The sequence below is a fragment of the Leptonychotes weddellii genome, chromosome 2 (genome assembly GCF_054177405.1).
Source record: "Leptonychotes weddellii isolate Sample4059 chromosome 2, ASM5417740v2, whole genome shotgun sequence".
NCBI classification, from domain to species: domain Eukaryota; kingdom Metazoa; phylum Chordata; class Mammalia; order Carnivora; family Phocidae; genus Leptonychotes; species Leptonychotes weddellii.
The window spans coordinates 101,757,535-101,773,209 of record NC_138370.1 but is presented as its reverse complement, the minus strand read 5'-3'; the positions used below and the strand labels follow the sequence as shown (position 1 = coordinate 101,773,209).

The window sequence follows — 15,675 nt, the reverse complement described above, 5'->3', positions numbered from 1 at the left end:
AGGAAATCTTTTAAGAAATATACTTTTCATACAATTTTATGAATGTAAAAAACCACCAAATCTCATAATTAAATTCAGATTATTACTGTCACCATGGAGAATTACACATATAAAAGAATATTCATGTACTATATCATTAGGTATTTGAGGACGTCACAGGAATGCATTTTGTAGAGCACCTTGATTTAGCTTTTATAGACTTGAGTCCCTGCTATTGTCATTTGTGATTTATGCAAACTGAATAAGTGAGCCCATAGTGTAGGCAGAATAATTAAAAGTGTTTCTCTTCAGTCTTACTCCCAAAGATTATTCAATAAAACTTTTGTAGAATGAAAATACAACTAAGTTGGGAAGGAGGTGAAATATAATTTTACTTGGACTCATTTCATTTGAAAAATTATATAACTGGAAAAATGAGAAAAACAGATCAAGCTTTCGGAAATTTAAGGTTCATGCTCCCACTATTAATTATAGATAACACCCTTAGGTAGTTCAGGGGTTAGCTGCATCTTCCAGGCTTTTAATGGTGGTTAGTCTAATTATAAAACTGATTTAGAAAAAAAAAAGACATCTTAGTTGGTGAGAATATTGAGAGGTTTCTCCCAAGGTAAACAAAACAAGACAAAAAATAAAAGAACAAAACAGAGTAGGGTTAACCTTGAAATAGAAATCTTCAAATTTGTCTTATTGCCATCATGGTGTGTGTGTGTGTGTGTTTGTGTGCACATGCACATGTATGCATGTGTACACACAGGCCAACACTTTGAGTATATTGATAATACTTTGAGTGCAGTGGAGAGAGAACATTGCATTGTCACAAGAAATGGCAACAAGGGATAGAGGAAGGGACAGATTAAGGAAGTGAAGAGGAAATATTTAATGACTAGGGAGGCAAAGGCACCACAGCAGCTGATGTAAATGAATTATGTAGTTCTTTTAATATCAAAGTTCTTTAAATCTGATCATGATTAATTTGTTGGAGTTCTGGTATAGAGACTTTTGTGGGAAGTCTGTCATTATACAAAAGGGCCAAGGTAAAGACACAAAGATGAATTTTGATTAGTGTGGGTAAAAGGTCATATGAGGTAAGACCATATTATTTTAAGTTTTATTATTTCAGAATTTATAATAAATTGACATAGACTAGGATGAAGTCTTTACAGACAAATAACTTGAATCAATGGTGAATATTTTAAATATTTAAAGGAAGAACTTTTGGGCCCTTAAGAACTATAGAAACCTCTATTTTAAAAAGTAAACGTTTTTTTTAAAAAGTAAACAATTTATAATTCTAATTATGAGCAATTATTACACAGTAAAACTAGATCAACAGAAGGTCTATGACTTACTCTGTACACTTGGAAAAATAAAAACTTGGTTCTTTTCAAACATAGAGCACAACATTTTAATTAATTTGTCTTTACCTCTTGTAGTCTAAATTACTGAGTTTTTCCTAGATATGGCAAGAAATAATAAGCTGTATTTCCATTATTCCTGAAATCTGTTCTCTTTACTCCAAAATAATCATTAGTCACCCCTTTCCATCTTTTCATTCCTTTTGCTCATTTCTTAGTACTTATTTAAATTAGTTATTTTTAAATGACCACTTCTCATTTTTTAACCAGACATATAATAGAAACCTAATAAGTAAACTTGAAAAATAAATTTTAAGCTCAGATTGATTTCTATGTCATATATTACAAAATAGTTTTAGGTTTTTACCTGAGGAGTTGTAGATGATGAGGTGTTTTTATCCTCCAGATGTTCATTTTGTGATTCTGTGGTGTACATGCTAATATTTAAAAGAAAAATAATTTGAATAAAATAGTACTATAAATCCATCTGAAACAAACATGGTTAAGTGGGATTAATTTTTTAATGATTTTTTATCAGAAAGTTGTATCACAGTCAAGTCAGATATCTTTATAGTTAAGACAGCTCCAAATATTCATTGTAAAGTTAAGAAGCAAAATCATGTGCATACGTTTTAAAAACCATTATCACACAGAAATTTAATACTTCAGTAGTTCATAATGGTGGGTCATATCTTAAAAGCATGTATCAGAAAACTCAGTTCTTTATTTTATGCACTGAAATAATTTCCACCATTGATTTACTCTATCTTCAGTCACATTCCTGTCAGAAGAGAGTCCAAAATTTTTTTAAATTAAATATGATCAACTACATTAATACCTACATCTGTAAGTTACTGATACATACTGTCTTTATATGTGGTCCATTTGAAAGATCCATGGGTCTAACATTTAAAGAAAAGAAAATAAATTTTATTTTGACTAACAATGAACTAGAAAAAAGAATGAAATAGGACCACATCCGGAGAAGAATTAGGTCTGGAAACTTATTTTAAAATATCTATTTTTCCTACTTTCTCTGTGATTTTTGCTGTCTTTGAGTGTAGGAAGAGTATCTGCCATAAAAATATTTTTCAATTCTTGAGTTACTGTTGAGGACAAAATTAAAAACTTTAAGTCTGAATTTTTAGGTACTTGATAAGACCAAACCCCACAGTATTTCAAGTATCCGTACTTTTTTTAAAAAGGCAAGCAATTTTAATAATTAAAAATTTTAATGAAAAGAATCATTAACATTTGAGTAGCTACCACATATGCTAGGTGCTTTACATATATTGCCTCATTTTAATGAAGTAAAATATTAGTGTGTAAAATCCTATAAGGGATCATAACTAACTTATGACTTAAAACAGAAAATAACATTTATTTTTAAAATCTTATGAAAAAATATATCTCTAAGTCCCTTTAAAGTAAAATTCCATTTTAATTAAAGGGAATATAAAAACTATTTGGTCATTAGAATGACAACCTGTCATTAACTGTTAGACTAGAAGTTAAAAGTGAGTAAGCTCTATGAACAAGGAGGGTGAGTGAAATCACCTAAGCTGTGTCAAGTTCTGAAAGGTTAGGCTGAGGGCTAGAACCATTAAAAAATTTGAGCTGGAGTGCACAAGAGTTGTGAGGTCAGGACACAAAGTCCATCCACGCAATAATGATTGAATGTCTGTTCTTCTGGGTGAATGTCCATTCTTCTGGGCTCTGAAGATAAGCAGCAAAACAAAATAAAACAAATGTAGGTTTATGCTCTCATGGAGCTTATATTCTTGTTGGAAGAGAAAGACAATAAACAGTATTTTCAGATTGTGATTAAGTACTGGAGAAAATAAACCTGGAAGATGTTACAGTGATCAAGGTGACATTTGAGCTGTGACCTAACTAAGGAGAAACTGTGAGTCATAACTAGGCAGATAGACAGGAACAGGCAAACATAACACCAAGAAACCAGGCAGCATATTTTAAAATCTACAGCTATGTTGGGGCACCTGGGTGACTCAGTCGGTTGAACCTCCAACTCTTGGTTTTGGCTCAGGTTGTGATCTCAGAGTTGTGAAATTAAACCCTGAGTGGGGCTCCGTGCTCAGCACAGAGTCTGCTTAAGATGGTCTCTCCCTCTCCCTCTGCCCCTCCCCCTGCCCCCACTCTCTCTCTCTTTCTCTAAAAATCAACAAATAAATCTAAAAAAAAAAAAAAAAAAAATCTACAGCTAGGCCATGGTTAGGATAGCAGGACTTGGAATCCAGGCAAGCAGACCATGCAATAGAACTTCAAAACCTAGAGAAGGAGTCTGAACAATAAATGTACATGTTAACAGCTATAAGAGAAGTTTGAGGGCGCCTGGGTGGCTCAGTCGTTAAGCGTCTGCCTTCGGCTCAGGTCATGATCCCGGGGTCCTGGGATCGAGTCCCGCATCGGGCTCCCTGCTCAGCGGGAAGCCTGCTTCTCCCTCTTCCACTCCCCCTGCTTGTGTTCCTGCTCTCGCTGTCTCTCTCTCTCTGTCAAATAAATAAATAAAATCTTAAAAAAAAAAAGAAGTTTGATACTGTGTCTACTAATATTCATGTCTGGCAACTACTCAATACTCTCTTTACATATCTGCCAAGAGAGGAATTGGTAATTAGTATGCATAGTAACTAAAAGTAAGGACTTTGGAGCTGAGATAGAAATGTATTTCACTCTCCTCTTTATTTCTTAATAACTGTGAGAAGTGATTTATCTTTGTAGGCCTCAATTTCCTTATCTGTAATGATATAATATTGCTAAATTTATTGGTTATTGTGAAGATTAAATGATATAATAGCTGATACAATCTGGATTATGTGAAGCACTTAACATGAATCATTTCCACAACACTGTGAGTTAGTTGTTATTCTCATTTTACAGATGTTGAAACTGAGACCCATGAAGGGTAAGTGGTTTTCCCAAAGTCACACAGTTAGCAAGTGGCATAGCTGGAATTTGAACCAAATACTCTTTAACACTATTTAAATCCTTGTTAACCTTGGTATCATCTTTTTTCTTTTAGTTATTCTGGAGATGTTCCATTGTGGATTTAAGTTGCATTTTCATGGTGACTAACCTTATATTCACATATTTATTGGCCATTTGAAAATTTTCTTTAGTAAAGTGTTCAAATCTCTTGCCCATTTAAAAAAATATATTGGCAGACTTTTACTGATTTTTTTTTTAGTTCTTTATGTATTCCAGAATCAAATCTTTTATTAGATATATAAATAGTCAATATTGTCTCCTACTCTGTGGCTTGCCTTTTCACACTGATGATGTCTTTTAATGAACAGAGATTTTTATTTTAATTTAATTTGTCTTTTTTCTTTATAATTAGAGCTTTATTGTTTTATGTCTTTGCCAACCCTGAAATCATAAGGTATTCTCCTATATATTTTTCTAGAAGCGTTAATGTTTTGCCTTTCACATTTAAGTCTATGATCCATCTGGAATTGATTTTTATGTATGGTTTGAGAAGAGATAAAAATTCATTTTTTCTCATATCAATACAAATTGACTCAGCATCATTTATTAAAAAGTTCATCCTTGGGGCACCTGGGTGGCTCAATCGTTAAGCATCTGCCTTCGGCTCAGGTCATGATCCCAGGGTCCTGGGATCCAGCCCCGCATCGGGCTCCTTGCTTGGCAGGAAGCCTGCTTCTCCTTCTCCCACTCCCCCTGCTTGTGTTCCCTCTCTCGCTGTGTCTCTCTCTGTCAAATAAATAAATACAATCTTAAAAAAAAAAATCATCCTTTACCCATTGCATTCCAGTGTCACCTTTGTTGTAAATCAGGTGACCACATATATGTGAATTTATTTTTGGATTTTCTTCTGTTCCACTGGCCTATTTGTCTATCCTTATGCCAACACTACACTAATACTTATATAATAGGAATTGCTACCTAGTGTTTTAAGTTCTCCAGTTTTGTTCTCCTTCAGAGTAGGATAAAATTAAAAAAAAAAAAGGATTGACTCTTTATCTCTTTGTATTTCCACATAAATTTTAGAATAAGTTTGTCTATTCATACACACTCTCACTTTCTCTATCTGATGGAATTTTGACTGAAATTGCATTGAATCTGTAGGTAAGTTTGGGGAGAACTGACATCTTAACAGTATTGAGTCTTTTAATCCTTGAACATTGTATGTATCTCTTCATGTACTTATATTTTCTTTAGTTTACCTTAGTAATGTTTATAGTTTTCAGTGTCAAGGTCTTACATATCTTTCATTAGCCTTATTTCTAGGTATTGATGTTTTTTGGGATGTACCAAACAGTATCACTTAAAAAAAATTATTACTTGTTTTTTTGCTGGTATACAGAAATACAGGTAATTTTTATTTATTTACTTTATATCTAGGCCTTGATAAATTCACTTTATTCTAATGATTCTTTTGGATTTTCTAAGTACACAAGCACGCAGTCAGCAAATATGTTTTATTTCTTCCTTTTTCTAAATTTTATATATTTTATCTTTTTCTTTCTTTATTGCACTAGTTGTAACCTGTCTTTACAGTTGTTTTATATCCATGCTGACCTTGGTATTGTCTGTCCTCAGTATTTGTTTTAATATAGATCTGTTGGCAATAAATTCTTTCATTATTTGTTTGCCTTAAATGTCTTTATTTCACCTCCACTTTTGAAAGGGATTCTTGTTGAATACAGAATTCCATATTAGATTTTCTTTAAGAATTTTAAAGATGTTCCACTGTATTCTGGTTCCCATAATTTCTGTTGAGACTTTAACTGTCATTTTTACCATGGCTCCTTTGAAGATAATATGTCTTTGGCTGATATTAATCATAGTCATTAAAAAACTTTTTTCATTGTGGTAAAATATATGTAACAAAAAACTTACAATTTTAAAGTATACAGTTCACTGGCATCAAGTACATTCATATTATTAAGCAACCATCACTGCTATCATTTCCAGAACTTTATTATCCCAAACTGGAACTTTGTATCCAACTCCCTATTAAACAACTCCCCATTCTCTCTTCTCCTAACTCCCTGGCAACCACATTCTACTTTCCATCTTTATGAATTAAATTACCTTAAGTACCTCAGATAAGTGGAATCTACAATATTTGTCCTTTTGCATCTGGTTTACTTCACTTAGTATGATGTCTTCAAACTTCATTCATGTTGTAACATGCATCAGAATTTCCTTCCCCTTTAAGGATAAATTAACACCCCATTGTATGTATATACCACATTTTGTTTATCCGTTCATTCATTGATGGATATTTGTGTTGTTTCCATTTTTCGTCTATTGTGAATAATGCTGCTAAGAACATGGATGTACAGGTATCTGTTCAAGTATCTGCCTTCATTTATTTTGGGTATATACACAGAAGGAAAGCTGCTGGATCATATGGTAATTGTTTCATTTTTAGGGGAACTGCCATACTGTTTTCCACAGTGACTATGGCTATACCATCTTATATTCATACCAGCAATGCACAAGGGCTCCGATTTCTCTACATACTTGCCAGCACCTGTTACTTTGTTTTTCATAATAGCCAACCTAATGGGTATGAAATGGTATCTCATTGTGGTTTTCATTTCCATTTTCCTAATGATTATTGAGCATCTTTGAGCCCTTATTGGCAATTTGTGCATCTTCTTTAGAAAAATGTCTAGTTTAGTCCTTTGCCCAGTTTTTTTTTCAGATTTTATTTATTTATTTGAGAGAGAGAGAGATCACAGAGGGAGAAGGGGAGAGAGGGGGAGAAGCAGACTCGCCACTGAGCAGGGAGCCTGATGCGGGGCTCCATCCCAGGACCCTGAGCTCATAACCCCAGCTGAAGGCAGATGCTTAACTAACAAGTCACCCAGGCACCCCTTTGCCCAGTTTTTAATTGGGTTATTTTTTGCTTTCAAGTCATAAGAGTTCTTTATATATTCTGGATATTAATCATTTACCTGATATATTATTTGCAAAAACTTTTTCATTCTGTGGGTTGCCTTTTCTCTCTGTTGATGGTGTTTTTCAGCACACGAACGTTTTTAATTTTGATGTAGCCCAATGTATCTATTTCTTTTATTGCCTGTGCTTTGGCTATCTAATCAAAGAAATCATTGCCAAATCTAATATCATGAAGCTTTCCCCTATATTTTCTTCTAAGAGTTTCATAGTTTTAGTTCATAGTAATTTTAACATCCTTGTCTGCTAACTGCTAACTAAAAATTCTGGGGCACCTTTGAGTCTGTTCCTATTTTCAATTTTGTATCTTGGCTTGTCATCATATAATATTGTCTAATAGCTAGCATGGCTAATAATTTTTATTGAAAGCCTGACATTGTGTATAAAATATAGTCTCTAGATGATACCTTCCTCCAGAGAGAAATCTTGGAGGGCGGGGGGGAGTGTTAATCATTAAGCAAATCAGAGACCGAGCTTGGTTGAGACAGCTTTACAACACTCATTTTACCTCAAATTGTCCCAACTCCTAGGGAATAGTTTTCTGAGAATTTTGCCTTGGATGATGTGGGGGACGGGGGGCATCAGTATGATGGCCTCACTTGTTTTTCACAGATCAGGATACCTTACCACTTCCCCTTGGTTCACTCCTTTTGCCCATGCTTTACTATCCTAGAATAGCTGAATTAACTTCTCCACATGACATAGCTATAAATATAGGAATTGGGTGGGGCCAGAATCAGGCAGTCTGGTTCCAAAGCCTACACTCTTAAAATTAAAGTGCCTATAATATGTCAGACACCGTCCCACACATACACTAAATCTTTCACAAGGGTTTAGATGCTAACATTTAGGAAATGGCCATAATAAATCTATTTTGAAATAGAACTTTTTGGCTTTTCCATTTTAGAAGAGGAAACTATTAAAAATAAGGGCCTTAGAGCTTCAAAATAAAGTATAAATAATGAGGGGCACCTGGGTGGCTCAGCTGGTTAAGCATCTGACTTTTGATTTTGGCTCAGGTCATGATCTCAGGGTCCTGAGATCAGCCCTATGTCAGGCTCTGCACTCAGTGTGGAGTCTGCTTGAGGATTCTCTGCGCCCCTCCCCCTGCTTGCACTCTCTCTCTTTAAAATAAGTAAATCTTTAAAAAACAAAGTATAAATAATGAGTAAGTTATAGAAGGCTAACATAATTTAGAAATAGCTCATTGGAAGTCAACTATAAAAGTGTTAAGATCCCTAGCCATCATTTCATTGCCTGTGATCCAGCCTTCCACATGCCCCACACCTCCCAACCCCTTTCACTGAGTAATCAAGAACTTCTGCTAGACTATTATCAAACTCTCAGCCTCTTATATTCTCCACCTATTTTCAGAGCATTCTCTCAAATTCTGTGTTCTATCTGAAACCAAGCCCTTCCCTTAAGGACACTGCTTCCCCTATAGTTCTTACCTTCTAGCTGTTTATTTGCTAGCACTCCTTCTGACACCCTACTGCTATTTCTAAACATTATTTTAAAAAACCTTGCTTCTTTGAGCTTGTATAACTTGACAATATCACCTTCTCCCTCTTCTAGTCATTGTCATTTACTGACTTCATGTTGGTCCCTTTCCATTATTCACCAAAGGCATGATGAGCCCCTGACCCCAAATTTGTAATGCTTGTGAGTCTTAAACATAAACTTGGATAATTCATCTTCTACCTTGGTTCCTCAGTTCTTTACTTCCTTTCCAATAAAGGAATGTCCATGCTAGACCCTTCCATCATCTGAAATGTTCTATAACCAATAATTACTAATTCAAACATCTACCTTTAAAAATACTTTATCTTCCTTCAGTTTGCTTGTTCAATTACATTTGCTTCATCCCTTCCATTCTTCAACTTCATCAGGATGTGTAGTGGAATGATACCTTTAGCTCAAGCTTTTATCCCTTTCCCTCATTACTTCCTTTTGTATTCAATGTGTGATCTATCATCTCCAAAATATTACCAATATCCTATATTCTCTTGAAATATGATTATTGTTGTTGCACCTTTCTAGAAAAACCTTGATCCTGCACCAACACTATTATCCCATTTTTTCATTCATTTAACTGAGCCATAGAAAGCTACACTAGAGTAACCTGGCATCATTATAAATTCATAACCAACAGCCTCCAGTAGGCCTTTAAAATGTACCAATCCTAAACATTCTCTGTCAATTCACTTTCCCCAACAACTATTCCAACCCTTTTCCACTCTTCTCAAATCACAGATCCTCCACATATTCCCCTTCATTCTCAGTAGATAACCTTCCCTCCCTTTTCCACATAAAAATCTATCTTCCTCTTTTTCTTCTCTCTTCTTACATTAAAGGAAGTGTCTTTCCTCCTATCTAAGGCAATCAGAGCACTTGTATAAATGATCCTTCTCTGCCTGTACCAACTATCTCTCCCCTCACACTTCCTTTTAACTAGATCCTTCCCAATGATTTTTAAATGAGTTCATCTTAAAAGTTTCCCAGAAACTCACATGCCCATTCAGTTATTGCCCCATCTGTCTCTGTTCCTTTACCAATAAATGTTTCAGAGAGTTGGCAATTCTCGTAGTCTCTTTTTTCCCATCAACTACTCACCCCTCATTGTTCTCTAGTTGAAGATTCTACTCCTTTCACACTAAAAAAATAGTCCTAGCAAAGGTCATAAGTAATCTCCAAGTGATCATACGGCATGATAAAACATTCTTCTTTTGGCTCTTGTTAAACCACTCTCTCATACCCACCCTGCCCCTCATTTTTCTTCTTATTCCTTCCCTGCCTCCTTTACAGGCTCAAACTTTTCAATTGCTAGACGATGGGGATCCTGAAGTTTCCATCTTCCAATCCTCCACCAGTTCACTGGTTGAGTGCCCTAATAACCCTCGCTGGCTTTAGAATAAAGACAAAAATATTTAACATGATTGTCTTAGTTCAGATTACCATAACAAAGTATCACAGACTGGGTGGGTTATAAACAGAATTCCTCATAATTCTGGAGGTTGCACATCCAAAATCAGGGTCCCAGCGAGTAGGGTTGAAAGTCTTCTTCTGGGTTACAGACCGCCAACTTCTTGTTGTATCCTCACATGGCAAAAGGAGAGGTAGAGAACTCTCTGGGATTGCTTTTATAAGGGTACTAATCCCTTTATAAGGGACCTACCCTCATGCACCTTCCAAAGGTCCCACCTCCTAATACCATCACACTGGGGGTTAGGATTTCAATATACGAATTTTGGGGGCTGGGCACAAACATTCAGTCCATTGCAATGACCTACAGGATTCTGCACGATGTAGTCCCTGGTTCCCTCTCTAGCCTAATTTCATACCATTCCCTATCCATTTTTTTTTCCCACTCTTAGCCATTCTGATGTTCTTTCTGTTCCTTAAAATTGTCAGGTTCCTTCTGCAGGGCTTAACACTTGCTTTTCTCTCTAATTTGAAACACTCTCCACCACTACTCTCCCCTATATTTGGTTAATATAGCCCCTCAGCTCAAGGGCCATATCCTCAGAGAAATATTTATGACATCAACTCTGCCCCTAGGCTAAGTCAGGTCTAGTTTTTATATGCAGTTATAGAATCTAGATCATTTTCTTCAAGAACAGTTATCTCAGTTTGTAATTAGGTATCCATTAGAGTGATTGTTCAATGTTCTGAATTAGACTGTAGACTCCATAATATTGTCCCACTCGTTCTTGAGGCTATGTTCATTTTATTTTTCAATCTTTTTTTTCATTCTGTTCTTCATATCAGACAATTTCTATTTATCTATCAAGTTCACTGATTCTTTCCTCATTCATTTCCATTCTGTTGTTGAATCTATCCAGTGAATTTTTATTTCAGATATTGTATTTTTTAGTTCAAAATTTACTTGCTTCTTGACTGTTTCTATTTTTCTGCTGTGAATGTGTATCTTCCCATTCATTACAATTATACTTCTCTTTACCACATGAAACAGTTATAATAGCTGCTTTAATATCTTTGCTAATTCCAATATCTGTGCCATTTTGGGTTGACATTTATTGATTTTCTTTTCTTATAAGACATTCATTTCCTGGTTCTTTATATGTTAAGTACTTTTCGAGTATATCCTTGACATTTTGTTGTGTAGACTCTAGGTCTTGTTAAAATCCTCTGAAGAATGTTTAAAATTTTTGTTTATTTCAGTAGGTAATCAACTTGGTTAGGTGCAGAGGATAAGCTCTCTCTTACCTTCTGATGGCACTGGTTTCAAAGACTTTGCTATGCTGTCTTTGGTCTGTCTCATGTGTAAGCCACTCAGGGGTTAGTCTGTGATTTGGGCAGTGTTTTCCCCCCATTTAATTTTAAGATTTTTATCTTACTTTAGTTCTTCAAGCCATTGCTATGCTGCTTTAGGCCTGTCTCATGCATGCACAGTTGGAGATGACCCAAAGCACCTGGGTGGGTTCATATGCAGAACTAAAGAAACTCATTCTCCAGTTTTTTCCTCTCCTAAATCTGTACCTTGCTATACCTCTCAAGGTCTTTTTTCCTGGTTCCTCTGGTCAGAAGATGGGGTTATTCTCTGAGTTGTAGTTGCCCATAATGTCACTAATAGGACCTGCCCTTGGGGAAAAAACACAAAAGGAAAACAACAATAACAAGGATTCCTCATGCTCTCTTTAAACTATAGGGTCCATTTTCCCACATCTTTAGGCCATAAAAATAGGTCTTCTATTGTAGTTTTGGCCTCCTGTGCTGTCCTTGCATGGTTTTATGACTGGAGTCCATCTTCAGGTCAAACCTGCAAAAGAAATTCAGTCTTGTAGTTTTGACTCTCCTTCACAATCCACTTGCTTTTGTTTACTTTTCGATCTTCAGGTAGTTGCTTTTCACATTTTGTCTAGAGTTTTTGATTGTGAGCAGTAAAAAAGAGGTCGCAGTGGACCTATTACATCTTGGAGGGAACTGGAAGGCTGGGTGCTCCACGAGAGGAGGGACAATATCTGGTTTTATTCTTGATCTACATGTGGTAGGCACTCAATAAATATTTGTGAAATAAATATGGAATGAACTGAGAATTTTAAAATGCCAGATACTTAAGATGACAACAAAAACAAAAACATTTCTGCATGTTAACAAGAAAGGCATCTTTTGGGGGCGCCTGGGTGGCTCAGTTGGTTAAGCGACTGCCTTCGGCTCAGGTCATGATCCTGGAGTCCCGGGATCGAGTCCCACATCGGGCTCCCTGCTCAGCAGGGAGTCTGCTTCTCCCTCTGGCCCTCCCCCCTCTCATGTGCTCTCTCTCTCTCAAATAAATAAAAAAATCTTTAAAAAAAAAAAAGAAAGGCATCTTTTGTAGAAGAGTAAGATATTCCAACACCAAGAATAGGCTTTACAAATACATTAAGAAAAAGGAAGTAAATTATAGAATGAATAAGGTCCTTAATGATTATGCTGCAAATACAAACAAGAAATCAACAGGACAAATTAGAAAAAGATTCTCTTTCTATAGAAAAAATTAAAGAGTGGAAGGTTTGAAGAATTAGGACCCTGGCTAAGGTAAGATTTTAGGATTTTTAAAGTATTTAAAAAGATTTTTGGTGCAAAAATGGAAGAAGATAAAGAGGAAAATCTAGATGCCTGAGTAATGTAGGGATCAGAAGCAGACTAGGCAGGACATATGAACCTTAGCTCTGTCCCCATTGCCCCCTCTTTCTTTTTTAATACTGTGCCTACCTGCTTTCCTCTTTGCTCTCGATATCTCCTTCTCTCCATTTTCCTTTGGACAATTCTTGCTTCCCCCCTGGAGATGTCTTTTTCTTATGTAATCAATTTTTAAAATGCTGATTTCCTTAATATAATATAAATTTTGTAATTTAAAGTGTAGATAAACTCATAAAATTTATCTTTCTTTTAATAAATTTTTAGGAGTCAATTTCTTGACAGAATAAATCTTGTCAACAGCTCTGTGCAATTATTTAAAATAAATCTGATATAAGCAAAAACCTACCTGTATAAATCAGAATTGTGGTAATCCAGGTGTCTAAGGATTACATAGACTGTATCCTGTTAGGAGTCCTCTCATTATATGTCTGGATAGCTGGCATAATGGAAAGAATGAGGGCTTTGAAATCAGATATATATTAGTTGCATGATCTTGGGGAAATTATAGTATCTGGTCATCTTTTTTTTTTTTTAAAGATTTTATTTATTTGACAGAGAGAAAGACAGCCAGAGAGGGAACACAAGCAGGGGGAGCGGGAGAGGGAGAAGCAGGCTTCCCGCTGAGCAGGGAGCCCGATGCGGGGCTCGATCCCAGGACCCTGGGATCATGACCTGAGCCGAAGGCAGACGCTTAACGACTGCAGGTGCCCCGAATCTGGTCATCTTTTAATGAGCATAATACTATCTACTTTTCTTACTTTGTGCTCACAGCTAGAGAAAGCAGAACGAAATTTGAGACTAGCCAATCAAATCTGATTTTATTAGACATTAGAGCATGATTTTCATATACTAACAAAAGAAGACTTCATAGTGGTTTATATTCTAGTATCTTTTATTTATGATCACTTCAGTTTTATTTTTAATTTTATGATATAGTTATTTCAATAAGCTTCTTTTTAAAACATATTTATTTATTTATTTGAGAGAGAGAGAGAGTTGGGGGGGATGGGCAGGGAATCCCAAGCAGACTCCATACTGAGCATGGAGCATGAAGAGGGGCTAAACCTCACGACCCCGAGATCATGGCCTGAACCCAAACTACGAGTGGGATGCTTAATGGACTGTGCCAACCAGGTGCCCCTCAATAAACTTTGTAAAAATCCTTTTTGGAATAAGACAGAAATAAATAAATACATACTATATATCTTGCTATTATGGGGATAAAGTAAGAAGTTTGTACAGTTCATAGCAAAAGATATGATATTCAACTGATAATCTTTATTCAACTGATAATTTTTATGGGGATGTTATCATATTGCTAAACTTTGCTTTTAAAGTAGTGGAAAATTTTGATGGATTTAAGAGGTTCTGGCTTTATTAGAATGTCTCTTTGATTATAAATGTTAATGGACACAGTGTGGTATCAAAGAGTGGGAAATCTAAGCTTTCTGCTTTTAATCTGCTACATAGTATTGAGTAAATTTCTTGTCACTTCTCCCTGTACCTCATTTCCAAACTTCTAAAATGAGGTAGAGAGGGAGGAGGTTAGATGATCTGAGGTTTTTATCAGTTTTAAGTCTATGCTTCTTTCTATTCACTTATGGACCTACTGAGAAACAGCGTGCGAGAATACCAACACATGTTGCTTGGGATCTACCTACACATCTTATATAAATGTGTATATATGTGTATATGTATGTATAGCACATAATAGAAACAACTTCTTGTCTTTCCTTGGTGTGTGTTCTACTATATACTGTACTCTGGGGTTTATCATTTTGAAGCACTGTTGTGCAACGGTGACATCTAGTGACTATAACACCTACCAGCAAAATTTATGGCCAAGTCTTAGTTCTCCAAATATGGATGATTCACTCTGCGGTTTAGTTAAATACTTTAAAATCATTCTTTATTTCTCTCCCCTACAGATTTAAAAAATATCAATTAAGTTTGATAGCAGCATTAATAATTGGATACATAATAAGGGAAATTTCTTTCAAAAAATCATAATACTTAGAATTAAGTATAAACTATTCTAAGTGAGATTGCAACTTTTTTCCTTCCATTGAAAGCAGAACTGGGATTTGAATTCAGGTGTGTTTTAATATGTAATCCATGCTCAGAACCACTATGCATTACTGACACATAATACTCATTTAACATATATTTATTAAATGAATGTTAGGTAAAGCATATGCATCAATATCTATTTATATGTATTGCTTTAGGATCTTTGGAGCTATTGCTATCTTTTATACAAAGAAGTCTTTCTGAGTGTACATCAAAGATCATCAAGTAAAAACTACAGTTGAGAGCTGTATCTACAAAGAGAATATTCTTTATACAGAGCATTCAAATTAGAACAGGACTTTTTGTTTTGTTTTGTTTTTGTTTTTAAGATAATGACTAGCTGGCATTATTATTTAATCAGGACAATACAAATCTGGGCTAAACTAGTACTCCAATTCAAATTGACTTTGCCACCGTTAAAATTCCTATAGTATTTAGTATTTGTTCTCATTAATCAGATATTATCTTGAATTTTTATTCTTTTCAGGTGCCTAGATCTTGTTTCCACAATAAAATGGTCAGGTATTCCAGAGTTCAGAGCATGTTTTATATCCTTGTCTTTCCCTTAGCCCCAACCACAATGGTTTTTCTCACCAAATAATAAAGTTACCAACAACTTACCCAGAATCCATGGTTTTCCACGATATGGCATCAAACT

General features: G+C 35.3%; 1 protein-coding gene across 23 annotated transcripts in view; it reads right to left on the bottom strand.

Annotated features, from left to right (window-relative positions):
- SLC9B1 (solute carrier family 9 member B1) overlaps window positions 1–15,675 on the bottom strand; it is a 121,919-nt gene that overhangs the window by 99,614 nt on the left and 6,630 nt on the right. For 8 of the 23 annotated variants that reach the window (XM_081812058.1, XM_031027324.2, XM_081812073.1 and 5 more), the window contains one exon: window positions 1,723–1,792. In XM_081812058.1, the coding sequence (XP_081668184.1) occupies window positions 1,723–1,791 (69 nt within the window). In that variant the 5' untranslated portion in view covers window position 1,792. Of the gene's footprint in view, window positions 1–1,722; window positions 1,793–6,440; window positions 6,552–13,293; window positions 13,314–14,773; window positions 14,870–15,638; window positions 15,670–15,675 lie in introns of those variants that run through there. The other 15 variants (XM_081812056.1, XM_081812060.1, XM_081812061.1 and 12 more) reach the window with 9 other exon arrangements.